At 37.8% G+C, this 25,605-nt stretch overlaps 2 protein-coding genes across 3 annotated transcripts in view; one reads left to right on the forward strand and one right to left on the reverse strand.

The window, feature by feature from the left end:
- Window positions 1–1,006: 1,006 nt before the first annotated feature.
- On the reverse strand, window positions 1,007–17,939 carry myh7ba (myosin, heavy chain 7B, cardiac muscle, beta a). The gene is made up of 41 exons (XM_089125003.1): window positions 17,800–17,939; window positions 17,444–17,547; window positions 16,338–16,481; window positions 15,587–15,743; window positions 15,416–15,443; window positions 15,070–15,166; window positions 14,217–14,309; window positions 13,974–14,037; window positions 13,774–13,872; window positions 13,587–13,690; window positions 13,362–13,500; window positions 13,159–13,277; window positions 12,741–12,890; window positions 12,480–12,650; window positions 12,176–12,355; window positions 11,766–11,898; window positions 11,597–11,655; window positions 11,128–11,215; window positions 10,848–10,965; window positions 10,626–10,749; window positions 10,359–10,495; window positions 8,081–8,336; window positions 7,586–7,828; window positions 7,320–7,496; window positions 7,090–7,235; window positions 6,926–7,016; window positions 6,454–6,843; window positions 4,937–5,063; window positions 4,721–4,839; window positions 4,434–4,630; window positions 4,003–4,352; window positions 3,767–3,891; window positions 2,909–3,024; window positions 2,600–2,792; window positions 2,248–2,451; window positions 2,024–2,149; window positions 1,759–1,929; window positions 1,570–1,674; window positions 1,370–1,465; window positions 1,130–1,276; window positions 1,007–1,018 (listed from the first exon to the last, which is right to left on the reverse strand). Exons 1-41 carry the CDS (start codon window positions 17,897–17,899, stop codon window positions 1,007–1,009), a joined length of 5,799 nt encoding a protein of 1,932 aa, XP_088981129.1. The 5' UTR covers window positions 17,900–17,939.
- tp53inp2a (tumor protein p53 inducible nuclear protein 2a) overlaps window positions 2,689–25,605 on the forward strand; it is a 42,518-nt gene continuing 19,601 nt past the window's right edge. The window contains exons 1-2 of one of the 2 annotated variants that reach the window (XM_089125300.1): window positions 2,689–2,801; window positions 2,940–3,040. The gene's annotated coding sequence lies outside the window, so the exon portion shown is untranslated. Of the gene's footprint in view, window positions 2,802–2,939; window positions 3,041–15,641; window positions 15,778–25,605 lie in introns of those variants that run through there. The other variant, XM_089125299.1, reaches the window with a different exon arrangement.

The raw sequence follows: 25,605 nt of genomic DNA on the forward strand, positions 1-25,605 counted from the left end.
ACATCATGCTGCCTCTTTGTTTGTTTTGGTTTTAATATAACAGCACAATTCACACTGTCTTTGAAATTAAAAGAAAAATGTACTCACAAAAAATTGAAAAATGTTTGTTATTAATATTGCATCATAGTTAAAAAAATAGTCTTGAAGGAAACTATTTTAAATATGCGTTATTGCTTTAATCTAGTTTCATTAACTCATTTGATTTTATAGGTGTGCTTAGTCTAGTTTATATATTAGAATTAATACTTTTTAGTAAGGAATACTTCGCAATTAAAGTTATATTCTTAATTTTTACACGAAGACTGCAAGACGGTAGTTATAGGCTACCGAACGCAGCGCTACTCGCTTTACCGCATACAATCGTGGAATTATACATATTGCTGACACTAGTTAGCACATTTCTAGTGGTACCAGTAACTGGAAATGTGTAATGCTTTTGTGTTTCACGACCACTGCCGTGCCATATATGGGCTCTATGCACGGCGGCGGTATTTCCGGTGAAGTTAAGGATTCTCGATAACTTCCAAGGCTACACCGAGATTTTATACTCCATGGTTACCCCTCATTGTGTTTATGCTTCTTTTTAAAATTATATTAAATAAACATAACTATATATTATAAAAATACATCTAAACGAAGAAGTTTCGTTTCAAAGACGGGAGGACAGACTGCCATAATCCTGTTTTCCTCGGTTTTCCTCCGCTTTAAATCTCCCCAACCGGAAACTGACGAGCATCCTTGCGTCAAATGCGGAACTTATGCATGCATAAGAGCAACAGGAAAGTCTGTTTACATTGTGGTACAGGCTAGTCATACACCTTTTTTTTCACCTTGAACATCCTGAAGGGGGTTTTAGAGTTGGCTGTTATATCTTTTTTCTTAGTTAAGTCATGAAATTGCAGTATAAATGAGTACAACATGGTCTAAATAAATACACATATCTTGCTCATAGCTTCTGGCACACAAAACTGTTGCAGGTGTTCATTGTTCGAGAGGGACTTCCTCTTCACTCTGCAAGCTGAAATGGTAAACAAAAAGATGATTATTCTAAATGTATTTAGTACTGCCTTAATGGGGAAAAAAGTAGCCAATATGTTGAAATGCAATATTCAAGACTTGAGCCACATGCCTTAGGACTAGCCTTGCTACCCGAGTCTCTGGTGCGGGTACGTAGTTTATTCACTTGAGACTCTGCAATCTCGGCTCGTTCCTCAGCATCATCCAGCTCATGTTGGATCTTCTTGTACTTGGTCAAGTTGGTATCAGCTTGCTCCTCCTACAATACAATCAGCAGGTACCATCAGTGATGTTGTTTGAAGTATGCATGAGATGTAGCGTTTAAGAGATTGAGAATTATTTGTAGACTCACCGCCTCCTCTGCTTGTCTTTTGTAGGTCTTAACTTTGGCCTGTAGCTTGTCTATGAGTTCCTGAAGGCGAGCCATGTTCTTCCTGTCCTCTTCAGTCTGTAGAAACAGCAGATGGTGCCACAGGCTTTATTATTTCAGACTCAATGCAAGCTATTGTACTACTAAATTTAATTTGTGAATCTGTCTCATGGACTTTGTACCTGATAGGTGAGCTCCTTGATCCTTCGCTCATATTTGCGGAGTCCCTTCTGGAATTCGTTGCTTTTTTTCTGCTCAGATTCCAGTTCATTTTCTAGATCTCTTGCCTTGAGGAAAGTTTGTTTTATATTTGTATAAGGTGCAGGACATCATAGATGTTTGAATTATTTTAAAGATTAATTCATGCATACCTTGCTTTCCAGTTTCTGAATTTGCTTCTTGCCTCCTTTTAGAGCGATCTGCTCAGCCTCATCCAGGCGCATCTGCAGATCTTTGATGGTCTGCTCCATGTTCTTCTTCATACGTTCCAGGTGAGCGCTGGTGTCCTGCTCTTTCTTGAGCTCTTCCGCCATCATGGCAGCCTGCTCGTTGGAAGCTTCATATTAAATTTGCTGTTCAATACCCAACACATTATTTTTTTTTACCAAAAAAACCCTCTCTATGCAAGTTCCTCACATCAGTGATGGCTTTTTTGGCTTTCTCTTCTGCATTTCGGCCCTCCTGCACAGCATCATCCATCTCGCTAGACAACTTAGAGAGATCACTCTCCAACTTTTTCTTTTGATTGAGTAGTGATGTGTTCTGGGGAGGCAGAAAGAATTAAATGCCTAGGTATTATTTGTTGTGACTGCTAGGAAGAGTTGCCTTCTGTAAACCTTGATAGACCATCTGGTCATTACCTGGGCATGCAATAGGTTGACTCTCTCTGTGGTTTCCAGGAGCTCAAACTCTGCCAGTTTGCGAGCACGATCATTCTGCTCCAGCTGGCTTCTCAGTTCTTCCACCTCAGATGTCAGCAGGTTGTTCCTGCGTTCAGTAATGGCACCCTGTTCCTTCAGTTCTTCATTTTGGTGAATAGTCTCATCCAGTTCAATCTGAAGGTCCTTTTCATTTATAAAATGGATTTTATGTTTTTTAGGCTTGAGTAGGTGACTATTTGTTTAGATATCATGATATTAAAATAATCCAATACGGTTTTTATTTCCCCCATTAATGATGCAATAGTTTAAATATCTTTGTTTTTGGATTTACCTTAATCTGTGTCTGCAGGTTACGGACCATTTTTTGGGACTCAGTGGCTAAGCGATTTGCATGGTTAACCTGAACCTCCATTTCATTCAGGTCACCTTCCATCTTCTTCTTCACCCTGATGGCTTCATTACGGGACCTTGCTTCTGAATCCAGGTTGGCTTGCATGGACTCCATGGCACGCTGATGGTTACGCCTAGTAAAGGTAAGTAAATAAGTTAGGAAGCCTTACGGTTACAATAATGGTTGTATAATAGAATGGAGTAATGGAAAATAAAGTTTAAATAATCTGTCTTCCTCACTAGTTCTCACCGAAGATTGTCGATTTCCTCATCTTTCTCAGCTAGCTTCCTGTCAATGCCTGCTTTGGTCTGGCTGAACTCCAGCTGTATACGTAGAGTCTTACTCTCTTCATGCTCCAGAGTGCCCTGATACAAAAATAAGGTAAGGGAATTTAAGAAAATGAGAAATTTAAGAAATATTCTGTTCAAGTAAATGCTCAAGTAAAAAAGTCCGTTCTTTCTGTAAATGCTTAGCAAACTGGAAATCACCTTTCTACCTTTGTTTAAAATGGAAATTACCTCACTACCTTTGTTTAAAGCTACACTGTGTAACTCTTTTAGTTTATTCTTAGCTAAAACACTTAGTTCTTTCAAAAATATATGTGCTCATTAATGTATTTTTTTTTTTTTCAAATAATAAAGTATTCTCGTGAGTGTATAATATGACATTGAAAATACATACGGGTAAGGCGTTCTAATGTCGGTCGCCATGTTGCCCCTCCATCTTGAAAGTACATTAGCCAAAGAGGAACATACCCTTTAATTCAAGCTTCGCCTTTCGCATTTACGTTAGAGTTAACACTCATGGACGAGGTCGAACTGGAAGCCATGTTAATCTTGGACCACATTGGCCACCGTAGGAGTTAAAACGAAATCGGAATTGAGAGGAACAGAAACTAATATTCACTAGATGGTCATATACCTTTTCACTGCTAGATGGGGGTAAAAATCACATAGTGTAGCTTTAAAATGTCACAAAAAGAATCATTGACAAAATATTTACATTGATGGCTTAGTGTGTGTTATTCACAATTTTAAGCAAATACTTAAATATATTTTGGCGTAACATAAATATTGACTCAAAATTTCAGACACAAAAAAACAGTACTTCAGCTTCCTCCAGTGCTGCTTGAATTTCAGTCTTCTCCATGTCCAAGCCCTTTCTGATCTTCTCAAGCTCATGAATGGTCTTGCCACCCTGGCTTATTTGGTCATTCAGGTCAGAAATCTCTTCTGTTAGAAACATGGTGGTATTGATAAAAACACATTTTGTGACTGACAATGTAAGTTAATTTGACGTCATAGTTTTTTCTCCATTCATAATCCTTGAAGTTCAAAACATACCCTGTAGATTTTTACTCTCCCGTTTGATGCTCTCCAGATGGTCCAGAGCCTCTTCATAAGAGTTCTTGAGTTTAAACAGCTCAGTGCTCAGATTACGAGACTCTTTCTGTGAAGATTCCAGCTCAGACTGGCACTCCTCGTACTTCTGCCTCCATTCGGCCATAATCTTGTCAAATTGCCTCTGCTTCTTGTCCAGGGCAGCAGCGGCTGCATTAGAGCGCTCCAGATCTACTACAAGATCCTCAATCTCTGCCTGAAGCCGATGTTTGGTCTTTTCTAGAGAGGAGCACTTGGCGTTTGTTGCCTCGACTTGTTCCTCAGCCTCTTGAAGGCGGGTGGCCAACTTCTTCCTGTCAAGTTTAGGAATATGATAATTTAGTTTTAGATTGAATGAAGCCATTCATTATTGTCCTTCTACTCCACACACTCACTTTGCTTCCTCAAGTTCCTCTGTCTTCTGAATGGCGTCTGTCTCATACTTGGTCCTCCATTGGGCGACCTCGGCGTTAGCCTTGGACAGTGCGCGCTGCAGCTCAGATTTGCTCTCTTGCTCTTCATCATATTGCTCCCTCAGCAGATCACAGTCATGCCTGGATGATTGCAAGGCATGAGCCAAGGAATTCTTTGACTGAATGCCAAAGACAAGTAAAATTACAAATTTGTTCCACATTAAAGCCAAAACATGTTAAGCAGTGAGGGGGAAAATGGTTTCTCTTACTTTGGTCTCTTCATCTAGCTGTTTCTTGAGCTCCTCTATGTTTTGGCTAAGGGAATTCTTGGTACGCTGCAGTTGAGACACCAGAGCGTCACGCTCCTCCAGCTTTCTGCCCTGTTCGCCTGTATTATGTAAAAAAATGTAGGTTCGGATTTAGTAGAGATATTAAATGTCTCAAAATCGGTGCATAGATGTCGAGTAGGTCGTTTTTTGGTATACCGCTTTCAGCCTGAGCGCGGGCTCGCTGCATGTTGGTGTCACTGAGCTGTCTTTGGAGCTCCTCCACTTTGGCTTTTGACTCATTCATCTGGTCCTCATAGAGGCGACACATTTTCTCACTGGTAGCCTGCAATATTTTTTTATAATGAAATAATACAATAAATTGTTTACAATAAATTGTCTCTTACATATATCTATATGAATGATATAATATACACACACATGCCACATACATATTATTTATTACGTGTTTCCTGTCATATTCCTTTATTTATTGCTTTATTTGCGTATCTTTACCAAGATTTTGTTTTATGGAAAATCACTCAGTAATGATACTGACAAAACAGAATTTTTTAAATTGAAAATAATGATAACTTGCTGTTAAGTATGAGTCAAATTTGTACTCAGTTCAGTTAATTTTATTAAGGCTGTTTAGTTATTTTATGATGCACAGATGTTGCGTGTATATGGACTGGTCAGGATATTGTTCTTTTGACTCTTTTGGCTGAAGTTAAGTCTGAAATGGGTCAAAAGTTTTCTGCACCATTTTTTTGGGGAAAAAAATAGTAATCAATTTACTTTAAAGTTTTGTATTACTCTTAGTCAATTAAAGTGACTTAAATATAAGGCATTTGAATATTTTAATTGTAATTGTTTTAAATTATTGTTTCTTTTGCATTATTAAAGTCCCTGTGAAATCAAAATTGAACCTATTTACTTTGTTAGCGCATATTACTAGTCTTGTGGTGAACAATTAATCCGTGCAAGTAAAAATATATTAAAAAAATGTTTTACCTTGGTAATCTTTAATCAAAATCTGAAAAGTTACTTCCGGTCTGGAACGGTTTCTTTTTCTGATGACGTAGGTTTCACAGTTTGGGTGGGGAAACGCTTAACCACTCCCCTCAAACCGTTAGTTTACAATGAGCGAGAGATGGAGAGGAGGAGCGCTAGAGTAAAACCCTGCCCTCTGTTCAATATTCCGTTTCACTTGGAAATACGTCACAGCACTGGAGAAAAATCGTTTGCGACTTCCGGTTCACGGGGACTTTAATGTTAGATATTGGCATATTATTTAATTTTACAATAAGGTTAAATTAGGTATCATGAACTAAGAATGAAGAACCATTTTCACAGCATTTATTAATCTAGGTTCACGTCAATTCATAGATATAAAATTTTTTGCTAATTCATGTTTGTAAATAATAGATTCACTGATGTTAATTCCTAGAGCTTGAATTATAAAAATATTTGATATTTAAAAATTAACATTAAGCTACGTAAATAAATGCTGCAAATTATTGTTCATTGTAAATAAATGATACCTAATATGCATTTAAACTGAAAAATGTAATTTATAAATAAAATAATAAGAGAATATACAAAATCAGAGCATGTAAAAGGCTATTTAAACCTGAGCTCGAACTGAAATCAGCCCTTGATTTTTTAGTGTTAAAGTCAAAGCTAAATTAATGCTAGTTAAATTAGATCAGAATGTGATGCATCATATTTTCCACCTTGCTCTTTGCCAGCTGCTCTAAATTTGAGGTGAGGTCATCCGCCTCCATCTTGGCCTCACTCCTCTCCTTCTCCAACTTCTGTTTGACTCGCTGAAGGCTGTCAATTTGCTCACTCAGTTCAGCCACGTTGTCTGCATGCTTTTTGCGCAGTGCAGCAGTCATAGCCTCGTGGTGCAACGTGGCCTCTTCAAGGTCACGACGCAGCTTTAGAAAGTCTGCCTCCCGTTTTTTATTCATCTCAATTTGGGCAGACGTGGCACCTCCGGCTTCCTCGAGAAGCTCGCTGAGCTCTTCAAGCTCTTTGGATGCATCGCCTCGCTGTTTCTCCGTCTTCGCTCGGGTGGAACGCTCTGCTTCCAGTTCCTCTTCAAGCTCCTCAATACGAGCCTTGAACGCAATGAAAGAACGAATGAAAATATGTTCTGACTGAGACATAAATTTGAAGATTAAATGGTCTAGTTTGATTTACCTGCAATTCCTTGATCTTTTTTTGAAGCTGGACGATTAATGCTTGCTCATCTTCGATTTTCGAACTGATCTGGTTCATTTCGAAATCTTTCCTACAAAAAATCCCGACAAATTAAGAACAGAAGCGGTTTTATTTGACATTATCTTGCCATATGATAATCTTACTTCTTTAGCTTTTCCTCTAATTGCTGCTTGTCATTTTCGAGGTCCATGACAGACTCCATTGACAGCTTCAGATCACCCTCCAGCTTGCGTTTGACCCGTTCCAGGTCCATTCGCAATTTCTTCTCCTGTTCCAAGGAACCCTCCAACTAAAACAAGGGATTATATTGTATTACTGATTCCTGACTCATTCTAGATCTGTTAAAGGTCCTTCTAACATTTATCCAACATACATCATCTACTTGCTGCTCCAACTTGGCTTTGGCCTTAGTCAGAGTGTTGACTTTGTCTTCCTCCATCTGCAAGTCATCCAACGTCTGCTGGTGACTCTCCTGTAAGGCCTTCTTCTCTTTGGTGAGCTTCAGAATGGTTTCATCCAAAGCTGCCATCTCTTCTATCAGATTCTTCACCTATGAAGTGGTATTTTGATTAGTTTAACAGACTTCATGGTAGCTCGACAACAAAGCTTGAGGTTCATTTTTCTTCAGAATGGCCTCACCTTGTTTTCAGTGGCATGCTTCTCCTTCTCCAACTTGGCCAAGGTTATCTCCAGATCATCCATGTCCTTTTTCAGCTCAGCACACTCATCCTCTAGCTTGCGTTTTTTTGCAAGAACGGTAGCGTTCATCTCCTCTTCGTCGTCCAGGCGTTCAGCCATCTCCTTCACTCTGGATTCAAGATGAATCTTGGTTTTGATGAGCAGGTCACAGCGGTCCTCAGCATCTGCCAGGTTATCCTGCTCCTGTAGAGTGATTTACAAAAGTTAATTCAAGCATTTTAACACCTGAATATGTACAATTACTTTTATTCTTTTTGGACTATTTCACAATTCTCAATTCTTCAAATCTTCTTTCCCTAAAACCTAAATAGATCATGTTAAAATTAGTGACTTGGAGAAGAAAGGTAATTTGTACTTCTATGGCCACTGTAGCTCATTTTTTGTTTGTGTTTGCCACTCGAACTGCAAAGCAAACTGATATTGTATGATACTTACTGCCTGAAGTTGCAGGGAAAGGTCATTCTTCTCTTGGATCAGGCTGACTTGTTTCTCCTCCAGCTCTTTGCGTTTGGACTCTGATTTCTCCAGTGCCTCCTTCAGCTTCAGGAACTCCTCTTTTAGAGCGGCCAGCTCTTTCTCTGTGGCTGCGCTCCTCAACAGGGGCTTGATTTTGAAAAAAAGTTTCATCCACGGCCAGTTCTTCACAGTGTTGAAGGCCCGAATATTCCATTGGATGATCATCAGAGCCTCCCTAATGACAAAAGGCAGGTATAATCATTCTCTTCAAGGGACGTCAGTCTACTTTGCGCTTTGGTGGCCATTGGGTCTGTGAAAGCGCTGTATACTATGTACTTGGTGGCCATCTTGGTGATATAAGTACAGCTCCTTTCTAGTTAAATTGGGGGCGATTAAAAACTTTTGGTATTAAGTTTTACAATTTTGTTTCTTTAAATCAAATTATGCGAAAATACTCTATTTTTCAAGCTGGTCCAGTTACATCATGTAATTGACTCTTTAACCTGAAAAGACAGGCTTCCCCTCTTACAGCCACCATTTTGAACTTGACTATGTTAGGTCCAATTCTTTTTTTTCTTTTTTTACAATACAGTTAGTTTTTGTTTTACAGTTGCAGTTTTTGTCTCATTTATTGTATTTATTTAACTATGAAAACACTGTGTTATGAACATAAACTATTGATACATTATGGGCTGTGTTATTTTAGTATTATTTATATACTTTTAATGAATTTATGAATATATTTTCACTTCATTTAATTGTCATTACAGTTTAGTATGTGTTTTTTTAACTTCAGTTAGTTGCCAAGCCAACATTTCTAATTTTAATATTTAAATTTCATTTTATTTGAGCTTTATTTCAGTTGGTGAAAACACTTTTTAATAGATTTAGTTAACAATATCAACACTGACCATGAGAAGACTGTCACCCCCATATGACCCACTGGCTTATGTCCATGAATGCATGAAATGAGGCTCATTTTAGTACGTCTATTACTGGGGCGACTTTCAGATGTCATGCACTTGCTGTCACAGTTCTGCAGTTACTTCTTTGGGGATGACGGCATAGAATTCGGTCTGATCAAATGGCTGCCATGCATCTGTGCCCCAGGCCACCCAAAAGGTGAAGTGCCTAATATTTATTTAGAAACCGAGGCCTTCTGTTGGACCAGCGACTTTAATCCTTTGCCAGTCTGCAGATATGCTTTCAATGTGGTCCTTTAGAGGCACAGGCGCCTTGGCAAAACAGATCTTTGAGAAGGGAGCTGGCCTGTATTTTTAGTGGGGAGTGGGGTGAGCAGCTGCCATGTGACCCACAGAGCCTATAAGCTTTAAGGACACTGTCTGCATTGTCTAATAAAGGGAAAGGGTGGAGGTCATAGATATGGACATGGAAAACCTTACATGTTTCACAGAGAGTGTCGGAGCGTATGAAGGGTCTCGGCCACACATGCACATGGAATGCATATCTGAAGACGCACGCCTCACACACTCCATCCACATGGCCTCAAAATACCTCTCATATGTTAAGGGTTGAGAGGTATCATGTGACAACAGCTTGTTGCTATCTTTATTAGGAGGGAATCTGATGGATATCAGTATAGTTTTGTGAATATTTGTGTAGGGCGGCTTAATTTCAGAGTTAGATGGAGAATGTAAGAGCATGGAAGCCATTTTCTCTATACTAGTGGATTGAGTAGGTAAGAGCTGTTAGCAGGGTAAAGCTGCGGCCACATTTACTGTAGTTCTGCCCATTTTCCGAGGTCACAATCATCTGTATTATTCTGCACGATCAAGAATTTTGCATGAGGGCGAAAGATTTTGCCTTGCAGATGCTGCATCAGGTTCATAGTGGTCACCCGAATTCATAGGATTGTGATTTCCTTGGCAAAAATCTAGGCAAAAATCACTACACTCTTAAAAAAAGAACAATAGACATATTTGCCTGTGAAATTTTGCTAATGTGACCGCACTTTAAAGCTGAATATGTAACCTTTTACAAAGTAATCTATTTACAATGGCCCCAAAATGTATTTTGCCACATAAACCGCACTTAAGATTTTCTTAATACTTCTTTCTTTACTTTTGTGAGCAATTTTAGCAATTATTTTTGACCTACTGAGGTCAAAGTGATGGATGTTCCACTAACTTTTGATAATCAGAAAATAAAAATTGTCTTTTTTTCTGGTGCGATATCTTTCTTTAAATGAGCAAAACCTGATTGTAAATACTATCTAATACAATGAATCGCGTATTACTTCCTCTCCATCATCTTCTTCAGCTCCATCCTCATGATCTTGCCACGGCTGGCGGCCTGCAGCAGAGTGAGAACTTTAGCCAGACGCTCATCCCTCATCTCCTCTAGGTGTCCCAGCAGACCAGCCTTAAAGAACACCTGAAATGCAGAGACACAGACTGCTGATTTAGACAATTTTGTCTTCTGTTCAGAGTAGCGCCTCTGATTGGTGTCCCATTGCTTGAGGCTCAAAGCAACAAACACTCTTACTATCTGAAGTCTGACTTGCCTTAGTATGCCCAAATCTATATTGATTATGGTCGATTTCCAGTGAAGCCAGCAGTTTCTCTGCAGCCTTCCTGCTGTCCACAAACTTGTCATCAGGGATAGATTGAGGATTCAGAATGCGATATCTTTGAAATAGAGGAATTTTATTTATGCCATATGGGTTATTTATAGTGCCTTTATATGTTTTTATGAACACAAATGTGTAAACAATAGCTCTTCTTACCGTTGTTTGAATTCGGCATAAATAATTCTGTTAGGAAATCCCTTCCTGCAAATACGAATGCCCTCCAGTACTCCGTTACAGCGCAACTGGTGCAGCACCAGGAAAGCGTCCATAATTCCTGCAAAAAGTTTAGTTTTAGATGTTTGCGCCGAGGTTTTGCAGCTTGGATACTTTTTCAGACCATTCTTTTAGTCTAACAAAGCTGTGATTTTGATTGATGCTCAGAAATAGTGATTTTCATGAAAATCCAGTTGGTTTTGGATGTGTTGAAGTGCAGCACCTGGTGTTTTAGTCTCATTGGGGATGATGCAGCGCACAAAATGGGGCTGAGTGCTCCGCAAGTTTGTCATCAACTTGTTGAGATTCTCCTGAAGGTGAGAAGCAATCAAGGGACACACTCCTGTAAGTCATGTTGTACAGCAGTGTTTCCACATTTTACACTGCTAAAAGCACATGCATTCAACAAATACAAAGGTGTCGTTCTCCTCAAAACAACATTATCAAGTGTGTTTCTAGACTTACCTTGAGTTGTTGATGTTCTTTGTGGAAAGAGACAGAACAGGAGCCAGCACAGACTTAAAGTGATGTTCATGTGTCATTTCTCTAAACATCACTGCAAGTCTTAACTGCCTCCCTCTTAGTACTGACGAGTTTTGATTTTTTTATTTTAATGACCATGAATAATTATTTCTGTTTAATATCAGTTCCTACGTAGCGCAAATAGCAGAAAGGTCTTGTTATATTCCCACCTTGTGTAGCTGTGACACTGTCTGGAAGGAAGCAGCCTTTTTCCTCTTTTCTTTGCCCCCTGTTTTTATGTCAGAGGCTGAAAGGAAAAAAAGTTTAATTTAGAATAAGTATTCTATGGTTTAGAAAAGAATTGTGTTATATTTCAGACAGAATGTGTGGTTTATTTACCTGAGTCAGAGCTGACATAATTCTCATAGAGACAAGCCAGAAGCTTGTTTGCTGATTTCTGGAAACAGACTACCACAGTTTCATTCAGGGGGTCTTTGTTTTTGTCTAACCAGCCAATGAGGTTGTATGGCACCTGAAATTCAGATAACTCTTTTTAAGTAATATTCAATATCTTTTTTCAGCAGGGTTACTTAAAAACTGCTTAAACAAGCCTAAACTGGTTCCGCATCCTAGCCTTGCTGATTTGCATTTTTAGAGAGCACTTTTCAGTTTTCCAGGCTGGCAGCTTAAACCTGCTAAAGCCAAGTTGTTTTTCAGCAGAGAAAGTACCAAAAATAATCTAAAATACATAATACCAGGTTCTACCAAAATTCAGTCTTGTTCAAGCTCTATTATTGGTACAAACTCACCACTCCTGCGTAGTGACCCAGCTCAAAATGAGCCTCATACTTTCTCTTCTTGTCAGGCCTTGGCTTTTGGAAATTGGCAGATTTGCCAAGGTGATTGTCAAACAGCTTAGCCTTGAAGCTGTTGTCAGAAGCTTTAGGGAACATGCACTCCTCTTCAAGGATGGACATAATTCCTAAGGGCTAACAAAGAGAAAAAAAGCTCAGAAGGGTGTAATAATAATATTCTTGGTACATTCTGTAATATAAATGATTTGCTATAATATTCCTATCATGTTTCAACTGTAAAAAAAACAAAAAAACAAACCTTTTCAATGAGGTCAATGCAGGCTTGGAGGTCAAGCCCAAAGTCGATAAAGGTCCACTCAATGCCCTCCCTTTTGTACTCCTCTTGTTCCAGAATGAACATGTGGTGGTTGAAAAACTGTTGCAGTTTCTCATTGGTGAAGTTGATGCAGAGCTGCTCGAAGCTGTTGAGCTGTTGAGAGAATCCACATGACAGATGCACAAGTGTGAATGCCGGCGGAAATCTAGATAAGTGCAGTGTGGAATTTCGAGAGTCACTCACCTCAAAGATCTCAAAGCCGGCGATGTCCAGCACTCCGATAAAGAACTGCCGTGGCAGAGCGGTGTAGAGCGTCCTATTTATACGTCCCACCAACCACTTGAACATGCGATCATAAGTGGCTTTGGCCAGAGCTCCTAAGGCATAGTTAACCTGGTGGAGCCACACAATGTGCGTGGAGCACATTAAGACCACAGCTGTCACTTACATGGATTGCAACAGTTGCCTGGATACCAGGCTGATTTCTCAGGCTTATTTAGTCCTTGTATCTTAATAGATCAGCAGTAAATGTCAGTGGTTTCCACATGCATTAATAATGACAGCAATTAATCATTATTATTCCACCCAAATTGGTATTTTTTCTTTCTTTCTGTAACTATAGACACGCATCCATAGACCGGATTTTGGGAACGCTTCTCACCTGTTCGACGTTCTGTCCTTTAACCACGTACTCGTTGCCCACCTTCACTCTAGGGTGCAGAAGACCCTTCATGAGGTCTGCTGAGCTAACACCCATCAGGTAGGAGGCCTTATCAGCACCTGGAAAAATCTTTTTATTTAAGTTTTGAACCATTTCTAAGGGATATTTGTAATAGACAAGTCAGGTTATGGATTTACACTCACTTTCATTGCCATCAGCCTCTGCTTGCTCCTCCCGCTGCTTCTGTTTGAATTTCATGTTCCCGAAGTGCATGATGGCACCTACTATTTTATAGCAGCCGTACTTTTCTTCTGGAGTAAAGCCAAGGATGTCCATGGCATGCTGGATGAAAAAGAGAATGATTTTGCAGGCTGTTTTATTTTTAATTTGGTCTTTGTAGGTGATAAAATATATTTTTGGCTGCTTACATCAGTAGCCATAAGTTCCTGCCCATCATCCATGTTCTCCACTGTTGTTACCCCTTGGGAGCAAAAATGGTAGTCATAGGGATTTGAAGAGACCAGAAGCATGTCTGAAATCCACAAGGAAAGAACAAATGAAGGATTTTCTTGAATAATAGGTCAATAAAACACACAATTTTAGCATTTATCATACCAAGAAGTTCAGGCTTCTTTTGTGACATGATCTGGTAGAAGATGTGGTAACTTCTCTCTCCAGGCTGCTGAAATATAACTCTGGATTTTTCCAGTAGATCTATACAAATTATTTGGAAAGAATCACTGCACTGTCAGGTTTTACTTTTTAGAATGACATGAACTAGAAGGGCATCATCATTCTTTGAACAATTTACTTACACAAGTCAATGTCAGCGGAAGCCAGTTTCCCCGTTGGTCCGAAATGGATCCTGATGAACTTGCCCTAAGTCAGACCAAGAATGTAAATTCATTTTCACATTATGTATATGATGCATATGGTTGAACACCTTGATGATATGCAGTCCTTTTAATTTTACAGTATGGTAAAATCAGTATTTTTGTCTATGTAGAGGAGCAAACTTAAGAACTACAACATTGGTCTATTTAGTGTCAGATACTCACAAAACGGGACGAGTTGTCATTCCTCAGTGTCTTGGCATTTCCAAAAGCCTCCATTGCAGGATTAGCTTCAATGATCTGGTCCTCTAAAGTACCCTGGGAGAAGTAGTTTTATAATTGATGAGTTTTTAAGCTTAATTTGTTCAGTTTGTGCAGTATTTCTCCACGGATGTAGATATACTCACCCCTGTTTTAGTTGCAGGGGCCTTAAAACAAAAACAGAAAAAAAAAGATTGTTGTTTTGTTAAACATTACATACTGTATTTCTCAGCTTCTATTTTATTATATTATTCTATTCTATATTAAATAGACTGATTGTTTAATATGAATGTGGTAAAGTGCATGTAACATTTTTAAAGTTTGACTTAAATTGCTAATTTATGGGTTAAGAATGAAAAAATCTTGTTAGCTCACATCAAATACAACAAAGTATTTAACTATTATAATCAAAAGAATAATATTTCGTGAATAATGGATTTTAAAATGGAGTTTCACAGAAAAACTTCAAGAACAAGGAGGAAAAATGCAGGAGATGATGTGCTGAGGATAAGCTATTGAGAACACAGAGTCAGGTTAACCCCACAAAAACATTTGGGGAAACTGGCAAAACATATGCAAATGAAATGGAGAGTCCAACCTCAGTCTAGATGTCCATTTACATTTATAGAAAAACAAGTTACAATAGTAAAGTCACCGTAAAATTTTGCCAGACACCTAGATGAGGAATGACTTCAAAATGATAATGACAAACACTTGCCAGCATGAGAGGTAAAAAAAAAAAAAGAAAAGAAAAAAAAAGCTGATTGAAAAAGAAGAGGGACATGATGTGAGGGAAACCGAGAGAGCATTGTCTTACTCCTTTTTTAGTTGCCGCCTCACCCAGGGCCGCTACTATGGCAAAATACTGAATTACACGTTTCGTGTTTACCGTTTTGCCAGCACCAGATTCTCCGCTATGAGTTTCAAGAAATGATTGAGTGATAAGACATTGAAAAAGAAAAAAAGAAAGAAAAATACCATAGCAAAGAACATTAGAAAAAACAGTGCAACAAAATGTTCTTTTAAAAAAAAGAAAGAAAAAGTAATCTGAAAAATTGTTCTAAGGATAATTTGCTGAATTAAAAAGAAAATGTTTTTACCAGACTGAAAATGTGTGTGTTAATGCAACAATACAGAATGTGTACAAATATGTCCAAACTTACGTGATTAGCATGGACTGATTATCTCTATCTGTGTAGGGAAACAATAACACAATTTTAGGTCATAAAGGGCTTTTCTTCATTGGCTAAAGTGTGTTAGGAGAAAATGATCCCTACTGTAAGTTATGGTAGAGGGCAGGGAAGAAACAAGCAATCATTTCATTTAATACTTACTGCGCAACATGTCATTGTAGGCATTGTCAGCGATGGAATAGATGTGAGGTGGAGCCTCGGAGCGACGTTTGCCTTTGTAAGCAGCCACTACAGGGGACGTGTAGACGGGAAGCCATTTATATGGGTTCACGGTCACACAGAACAGTCCAGAATACGTCTGCCATGAGAGGATTAGACAAGATTAATTTCAGGTATGGAATTTAGTCACGATAAACAACCAATTATTTTGGCCAGGGTTTTATTTGTATTTTTTTTTTAAACCAAGGTGGATAGAGAGATGGAGCAGAGGGTTGAATTATAAATCCTGGACCATCATTTTTTTTATGATACTTACATTTGCAAAGCCAAAAAATAATGATTATATATAAAGAAAAATATACTTTTACATTTTAATTTTATTTAACACATTTTTTATGTAAAAATGGCAATAGTACAGACTTTTATACAAAATACCATATTTAGTTTTCCCATGTACACAATCTGATTAAATGCACTTTAGGAAACCGTAAACTCTCTGAGATGACTTTATGAGATACTTTGAATATGGCAGTTATAAAGGACATGCCTCTAGGGAATTCACTTGTATTTGTCCCTTGGCAAAGGCAAGTGTTAAATTCATTACTGTGACTGTAAAGTTCTATGAATAGTGCCACCCCTCTATGTTTAATGCCCCGGTCAGGTTATTTGTGGCATCAAAGATTAGTGAGAAAGGGCAGATCTTTTCTTTGCTTTGAGCTGTGATGGTACCAACATAGATCATCCAACTGCTGTAGCGCCTCCGCAGATTACAGAGCACCGAAGCTTCATTCAGGTGTGTGAGCATGGCCATGTCCTCTATCATGTCAAACTTTGGTGGGTTCATCTGTTGAATGTCATCGGCCTTGACAGTTAAGCACTACAGGATTCAGAGGGAAAAAATACAGTGTGAAGGGTCAGAACAGTGAAGTAAAGGGTCAGAACATGGTTGTAGATCTAACAAGGGGCAGGAAAACCAACTTATTTGTTATTCATTATTACGTCTCTCTGAAAAATTAAATTGTGATTGCCCAATCACACATTAAGCTGTCAAATATTTTTATATTTTAAATGACCGCTAAACTAGATCTAAGTTTGTTCCTCGTCTCAACATAAGTTACCGGTGCTACTTTCATGTCTCTCGTATCCTCCGCTGACTTTAGCGCACTTTAAAATAGCCTAGTTAATGTCGCCATCTGGCGTCTCAAAACTGCTTACTTGCCTACTTCAGCTTATACAAGTATCCTCAGAAAATACTCTTAACAATATCATTGTTAGTATATTATGCTAAATAAGGAACATTTGATAGCCTAAATTTGATAGCCCTTTTTCGAATACAAAAACATTGATCGGAAGACCGTCGAACAGGAAGTGCTGGATGATTATCCTAGTACTAGTAGAAAGATGATAAGTTACATTGATTCATTGTTTTAAAAATGCAAACTTAAATTGCAGGTTAAGCGAATAGTAAAAATGATAATATGGCCCTAATTAAACATCTTAGCCTACCTTTTACGTTTGGCTTTTTATAGCTATTGTAAAGGGCGGGTATTTACCTTTATTGTAAAATAATTTAAACTCAAAGCAACATTTCACGTCTATGTAGGCTATTTATATAGGTAACTGGTGGAATAGTGTAGCAAGTCATTATTGCACAATAAAACATAGCTAATTATTAGCCTGCAATTTAATTTCATTAGTTGCATTGATTCTACACCACTTAAGTCAAAGCCTAATGCGGCTAAAGTTAATTTGTTTTGGCATATCCGCAAATCATTAATTTCAGATGTCCTCATTTGATCGTTTTTACATGATTAATCGAATTCCATTAAAGAGTCTTACCTTTCCATCCTTTGTCTCAACGATGACTTTGTCACCATCAATGTCCCTGATTTCCACCTCAGTGTACGCGTCCTTTTCATCTGGTATCCAAGCGCGTTTCTTTCCTGCGCACAAGGAAGTCTGTCAATATCCAATGCGTCGAGAAAGTTTATCGTTGGTTTGTTTGCTATGAATCCAGTATTCAATGCCAATTTTATTTCAATATGCCCTTTTCAACATTAGCAGTTTAAGAACAATGCAATTACGAACACCTAAAAGCAACCGCGTAAAGATGCCAAGTATTTCAAAGAGAATTGAAGTGTTTGAATCCGCTGTAAAACAATTGTTGAAGTCACTTGAAAATGTATTTCAAGTACCATCAAACGCCACAGTTTGCGCTGCCAGCAGCTCCAGGTTGGATTTGCGCAGAAACGGTGCAGCTTCTCCAAACTCCTTCATATCCAACAGTCTCGACATGATGATAAATCCACCGCTCCTTTACTCGCTGAAGACAAAACTTTCCAGATACCTTAAAAGACAAATATTTTTGGTTACACTCAAAATTTAATAATGAAAAAAGTAAAAAGAAAAATATAGGCTATTATGTTAACAAAAAGTCAAATAGCAGCCTACAAACTTTATAATAATCACAAACAATTACAATTTAATTATGTTCCAGGAGGTGTAGCCTATTATGTAATAAAACTAAGCATTGCATTACTCACACAAAATAAAAGTTTAAGCTTTAGGGTCTGGTTTGATAGCATTTTTTGATTCCTATATAAATAAATGATCAAATAAATGAAATGATTCAAAGTGTCCAGTCATAATTTGCTAACTGACCTTAACACGGACTGAACGGGTGGAGTGGCCAAACTCTTTTTATCATCTCCGCCAAGGTCATGGTCACAGAAATTATCATGTGTCACCTCCTCCACCGCCTATTGGTGCTTACTGTGTGCCCAAACTGACACAAAAGGGCAAGCAGCATTTTTATCTTTACCCAAACCCAAGCTTAGTTATTTCTATGGCACCATTATAAGGCAGACTAAATGAGTGGAGAGCTAATTAGACACTAATCAATAATCCATTTTTTTTTTTTTATTTACATTTTCTTTTTGGATAATTATGTAGCTTACAGAAGTGACATTTAAATTATATTTTTTCCAGCTTTTTGACAATAAAATGAGCAATCAGACAACAGCAATAAAAGCAATCTCATATTTAACGACATTCAAAATTATATTAGTTTTTTTGAGATATGCTGTTTTTAATTTCATGTTTTAGCTGTTATGTGTTTCATGTTTCTAACTTCAAAATGATTACCTGTTATGTAAAATGTTAACTAATTTCATAAGCAACTAGAAAGTTTCTTTTCCTGCGAACACCATCATTTCTATCAACAAAAATATCAATATCAATTGAGAATAGTAATTGAGACAGTATCAGCTTTGTGACTACTATCACCATAACAAATGTGCTCAAATATGCATCAACTTAACACTTGTGTTTTTAATAAATGCAATAATAATTAACATATTTCACAGTTGATAATTTATAGTTTTCACAGTTAATAATTTTTCTCTGAGTTATATTTTGTTTTCAACACCGACAATCATCTGAGCGGCTGTGGTCACTCCAAAATTCCCCCGGCCCCTGCTTGGATAAAGGTTACAGGGATCCACTCAGCGGCAACAAGCAACACCCTTACCAATGGCTCTTTAACATCTCTTCAATGACTCGTTAACAATTCTCTCCTCAACATACAGGACAAGTATTAGGTGAACATAATGGCCATGTGTTCGGTCTTCTCCCTTACTCTAATTGCTTGTTTGTGGAATCCTTTGTTGTAAACGCCAGCAGAGAGAGGCATTGTGTGTGTGTGGCCACAGTAAATGCAATCCTAGACGAAATTGCTAAAGGGTCCCTTGTGGTTGACATGATATGGGATGCTAAAAATACGTGCCAATATAAGCCAAGATGCACTGCTCTTAATGATAATAGCAACATAATTGAGATGGATTTTCTTTCCACGATGGAAATGAGCGCAATTTTCTGATTGAAGTGAAGGAAAATCAGTACAGTAACTGTAGCATGAAGACTTGGGGAAAAAAACACCAGGCTAATTTTAAAAATATATATTTTCTTAAAGGGATAGTTCACCCAAAAATCAAAATTCTGTCATTTACTCACCCTTGAGTTGCTCCAAACCTGTATGAGTTTCATTTGACTTCATCCATTGACTTCCATAGTAGAAAAACAAATGCTATGAAAGTTCCTACTGTCAACTGTTTGATAACCCAACATTTTTCTATAATATCTTCTTTTATATGGAAAAAGTTATGGAAGATATACTTTACAGTAAATCAAATATACTTTATTAATTTTTTTGAATATAAAATAAACTTTACAAAATATTTTTTACTATAAAATCACTATAACATGAAAGCTATATATCTAACCAAGTTGTGTTCCATATTTAAAGTTGATATCACAAAAATTGAAGTTCCTATGAGATTTTGTTTAGGCGTTATACCAAAAATAGCCACCGGGTGCCATTGAATTCCGTTGAATTTAATTGGATGTATTCTGCCATAACAAATTAATAATTTTTTATCCAAATATCACTTCTGTCACTAAATATGGAACCTTGAGACTCAGACCTTTCTGACAATATGTGTTTTGTCAAGATTGGAAAAGGTTTTGATGATAGATGATGCCCAAAAGGGAAGGGGCCTAATAAAAAATACCGTTTCTATGGTAACGCAACGTCCAATTTTCAAAACGGGTTTTCACAGGATGAATTCTGAGTTCGTAAGGTTTCAAATGATAATTTGTGATAACTACTAAAATATGTGATATAATAATAATAAAAAAACTATATATATACAGTATATATATAATATTATACTTTTGAGAGGACTTCTTACCTTACTTTTTAAAATATAATTTTATCTTTTTAAAATGGCAAATACTAATTATATTTTATTATGTTATTTTAGCACTAAAAACCCAAAGTTTCAATTATTAAAAGTGTGTGCGTCGACTTTTTGTGACAAAGGTCAGAAACTCCTGTAATGACGTCGATTTTTTTTTTTTTTTTGAGGCGCGCTCTTATCATAAATTCATATATTACTGTTCATTCATAATTTGTTAGAAAAATTCAACGCTAAAATATCTATCTAGGGGTCTTAGACCTTTCCAACGATATATAGTTTGTCATGAATACATTAGGATTTAATAGTAATATAGTGAAGTAAATGTAGGTTGCCCGTATACGGGCAAGTGACAGTTAAGGATAACATTTACATGTGGCTTCTCAATAATACACATGCAGGCTTCACTGCCGACTCACATTTTTGATATACGAAACGGCAGGTGTGGCGCAGAACTTCCCAGACAAAATGCTAAAATAACAGGCCTAAATTCAGCTTATAATGCGGGCAGCCAGTGCTACTTTTCCACTATGGTGTAAGTGCAGTAATTGAGCGTGCTGGAGAGGAGCGCCTCTTTTTACACACCGGCCCCTATGGATCTGACCTTGAGATCAGTGTCCTTGTATGTGGAAAAGGGGTAAAGAGTGTGGAACGAAAGGGGAGGGGGCTCATAGTGTCCCGATATAGACAAGAATACTCCATCCCTGCCTCATGCCAAAGGCCGACTTTCCTGACAAAGAGCAATAGACAAGCGCTATTGTTAAAGACTGCTTATTGTTTAAGAAAGAAATCACTCAACAAAATTACAAATTTACAGGACGCAGACAGCATTATTAACATGAGTAGCATCAGGATCTATGTAATGTAATGTTGAAACCTTTTATTGCTATATTGTTCTCAATTTGATGGCAATTTAGTGGAATAACTACAAATGATTGTTGTTGTTGGGACTGCATATCTTTTTTGGCTAAGTAAGGAGTGTTACATTGATGACTGAAACTTTCTTACGGTTCATTTAGATACAGCAGGCCAGTTGAGGGCTATTCTGGGACTCTTCATAAGTGTGGCAGCTGCGTTATGTTCAGCCTCACTTGCTCACTTGTCTGTGCGTAAAAACGTTGACAGACAGATAAAACGTGAGAGATAATGAAATCAGAGGGTGCCTGTAACTTTTCAGATCCTTCCATGTATACACGCAACATTTAGGGAGATTAAAATACCTGTTAAATTGCCACAGTAATTCAATTACACAAGCTCAGAAACATTTTAAATGAGCCAGACTTTTGTGCACGCATGTATTTATCGGTTGTTGCGAAACAGTGGAGTTAAGTCACATCATCCCCATTGAAACAGGGATTCCTGGAATCAAAGTTGCAATTGCAGTTGGGTCACAGTTGTTTTAGATCATCGTGCACCAAATGCCAGCAGGCTTAGACACTGAAGTGGAGGGAGGCTGAGATTTACAGGCACACACACACTTTTAAGGGGGTAGACCACCATACATAACATACCTAATTTGTCATGTAAGACCTGATAATTCAAATAAACGCCCAGCCCAGCAAGTGGTAATAGGAAAAATAGTAACGCATGTCAGTGTTTCAAATAAAATAGTGAATGCACTGGTGCCAGTAGCGGTAGCCCCTCCGTTCAGTTTGGACGTCGGCTAATCGCTGTGATTGTCCACAAAAGCTTTCGGCAACTGTGCTGTCTCTGTTGCAAGTCGTCAATCCATATGAGGGGGGACGGAAAAGCATATTGAGGAGACATGAGTTAATACCTCAGCTCTTTAGTAATCTCATCCAATACCGTGAGCAGAGCCTAACACAAACACACAAATAAGCTAGGAAATGAGTCAAGTATTCTTTAAGCAAGTGCTGGATAAAGAGACTTTCCTCCTACCACTGTGGCTTTAGACAATAGTCTCATGGCCTTTGGTTTTTCTATTTATGCCCTGTCATGACATGCCTTTATTCGGCTATCTCGCCGCCACGTGGCTTTATCTAAACCAATGCAGACAAGCGGTCGCACTTTGGGATATCGCAGAAAATCCCTGCCTGTTTTCAGTAATGCATCAAGCGTCCCCAGACTTCATACTGATGTGGTGATGATCATTGCTAATATGGAGACCTTGCTAATTGGCATGTCTTGCTGAGTGGTTTCTTATAGGCTGAAGACAGCATGCACATCACATGAGCGAGGATCTAAACACATTTTACACCGTCCACCTCATGGCTCTTACCATGGTTCCTCTGAACCTTACGAGGGCAGTGATTCACATGCCGGAGGCCACAGTTAATCTGTAAGGTGGTGTGGAATGCAGGGGGGTTTGTCCACTACTGAAGTCAGTTTACTCTGCCTCTGCTCCCTGCGCCTCTGAAGCTTCCCGGGAGACTGTGGCACCTGTCTCATGGAGCAACTGGTTAAACGCAGACACAGCCTGCCCATGACACAGATGGCTTTCAGCATGCCTTTCTCAAAGACTAAAGAGCAGCATCTGAACTGTGAAGCATGTGTTTTATTTTTCTAGCATTCTCTTATCTTTATTTGAACATTTCATCCCATCTTTAGTTTTAAACACTAAACTCCTAACAAGCATATTGTCTCTGTCGGGCCGAAACCTTATATCTCCATTTTTTTTAATAAATCTATTGGTTTTACTATTGGTCACCAGTGAAAAGTATTAAAAAGAGCTTGCGACCAAACCGCGTAACTTCATTGGATCCTCAAACTGTCTGTATAACTCATTACTCCACCCCGCCTCTATTGTGAGTAAAGTCCCACACACCTTTTGGACCAGCGCAGTCTCATCTGACGTCTTGGGACGGCTTTTGACCATACGTCAACATCCGCCTTTTTAGGGTACCCATAAACGTCGGTTAGATGACGTTATCGGATCCTAACCCTACCCCAGACCTAAACCTACCCCGTCACCTAACTGACGTTAATATTATGTCAGTTATATGACGACTTGGGATGAGACTGTGTTTATTTGGACCGCCTCTGCTTGTTGTTTGCAATGCAGGGGTAAATAAACAAATGATCGTGATTTTACGGTAAAAGACTCTAAAAATGCTACAGTGAAAAACTGTTTGACAGGTTAACAGAACCTTTCCTTACTATATACGGTAAATAACTGTGATAGATCTAATGGTACATTTCATGTAATTTTACTGTAAAATACCGTTAAATTTACATTAAATTGACATTCCCCCAATTCCCTGCGTGACCCTGCGCATTTGATGTATTTTTGTTGAAATAACTTTTTTCTTCATAGTTTGCTTAGTCTTTTTCTAATCAGTTATGTACATTAGGGTTTTATGTGACATTTAATGTTGTTAAATTAATGTTTATTGCCTTTTTAAAATGTCATGTGTTTGAGTGAATGACACTGTGCAGTTCTATATATTAATATAAAGTTTCTTGTGGAAGAACTGCAAGTGATGAGCTTAATACGTATACTCTCATCACTGCTGTGATTGTTAATAATAATAATAATAATAATAATAATTGTTATTATTCAGTGTATAATTGTATTGTATAATTGTATAATTGTAAATATGTATTATTCAGTATAATTCAGTGTATTACAAAGGTACAAAACAGAAAACTTCAATTGGTTGATAATTTAACATTGTATTAGATAATGAAATACGGTTTATTTCTGTAAATATTGAGTTAAGTCTGTAAAACCTTGTTAAATTTCTGGCAACCACAGCTGCTGGTATTTTACCGTAAATTGAAGACATTTTTTACAGTGGATGTTTTTGAGCAAGTACAGTGTTTTCCTTACTCAAGAAACACCATATAAAGGCTAACGTTACATTTGTGGAGCGGAGAAGAGTTTCTTTTTACTCAGTGTCTACACAAGACGCAAGCGGCGAGATGCGACAAAAGCAAACAGAACCCATTATAATCAGTAATGCTGCTGACAGCAAATGGTGTAGCATTTGTTGTCTAGTCATAGCCAGTGCTCTTTTGTCCATTGGAAACTGATTGGATGCTGAGGTTTGCTATTGCTGCTGTGATGTCATATGAGTGTCAGGAGGCCAGTAAACAGGTCATCAGAGAAGAGCATAGGTGTCAAGATTAAAGATTACAAGGGCATAGGCCTATGAATAAAAAAAAATGTATGTGCATGGATCATCTCAAATTATTTATAATAAATATGGTAATATTCCATTAAATAAAATTATATTGTCCAGTTTGATTTCACTGTGAATATACAGGCAATAGAACCCCAGTCGAAACATTTAGACATTTCCATCAATAGAGGGCACTGCATTGCTTAAACTGTCTTTTAATGTTGTTTGAATGGGTCAGTAGAGGCATGCCCACTTTAGCATAAAACTTCCTTTGTAGAATGTCTAGTTTGTGATTATATATGTGTGAATGGTGTTTTTGCAAATAGATAGGAGCAGCAGAGCACTTCTGACGGCATGCAGTCACATTTGCCAATGTCTAGGATAGGCCTTTCACACTGTGTTGTTTAATCGTTTTTTTATATTTATTTAATTGTTAATTGTTAAAATCTTAAAACGCAGTTATTTTCAATTTACTATAATATTTCGCAATATTATTGTTTTACTCTATTCTTGATCAAATAAGTGCAGTCTTGGTACAATATAATAAAAACATTTAAATGGCTTTTTCTGTATGTTACAAATACCTTAAAGTTCAAACTGCATTTTTAATTTGCCGTCAGATACAGTATGTCTAGAAAGATCAGTATAAATACCAAAATACATTTAATGATATTTAAGCATTTACAGTCATTTTTGTGCCTTCATGTGAGAATTTGCACCTGTAAATGAAAAGATCATGGAAGATGTTTGTAGCACAACATAACCCTGGAAATCTAGTTCAGTTGCTTTAGCACTATGTCTAATATACAGCTTGGCAGGAAAATATGGCAATACTACTTTGACACTTGTAATGGCGTCCCTCAGGGGCTTGGTATCTATCTACAGTGAGAGAATGGGTGTCAGTTGTGTCACTTGCACTTCTAACATTGTGGGGTGTTGGTGTGAACCCCGAAGCATCTTGAGAAGTGCTGTTTCTTGGCAGAGTCTCGGGCACTTGAGCAGTGTCACTAGACCCTTAGTGAATTAGGTGTTCATTTTGCACTTAATGATACTGAACTGACAATTGGGAGCATATATACTTGAGAAGCTGTGCACATATTACATCCAGTTGAAGTTACAGCCCATTGTTATACGATATAATGTTGCTGCAGTGTAACATTTTTGC

The sequence above is a fragment of the Pimephales promelas genome, chromosome 21 (assembly GCF_988280905.1).
Source record: "Pimephales promelas chromosome 21, fPimPro1.hap1.1, whole genome shotgun sequence".
NCBI classification, from domain to species: Eukaryota; Metazoa; Chordata; class Actinopteri; order Cypriniformes; family Leuciscidae; genus Pimephales; species Pimephales promelas.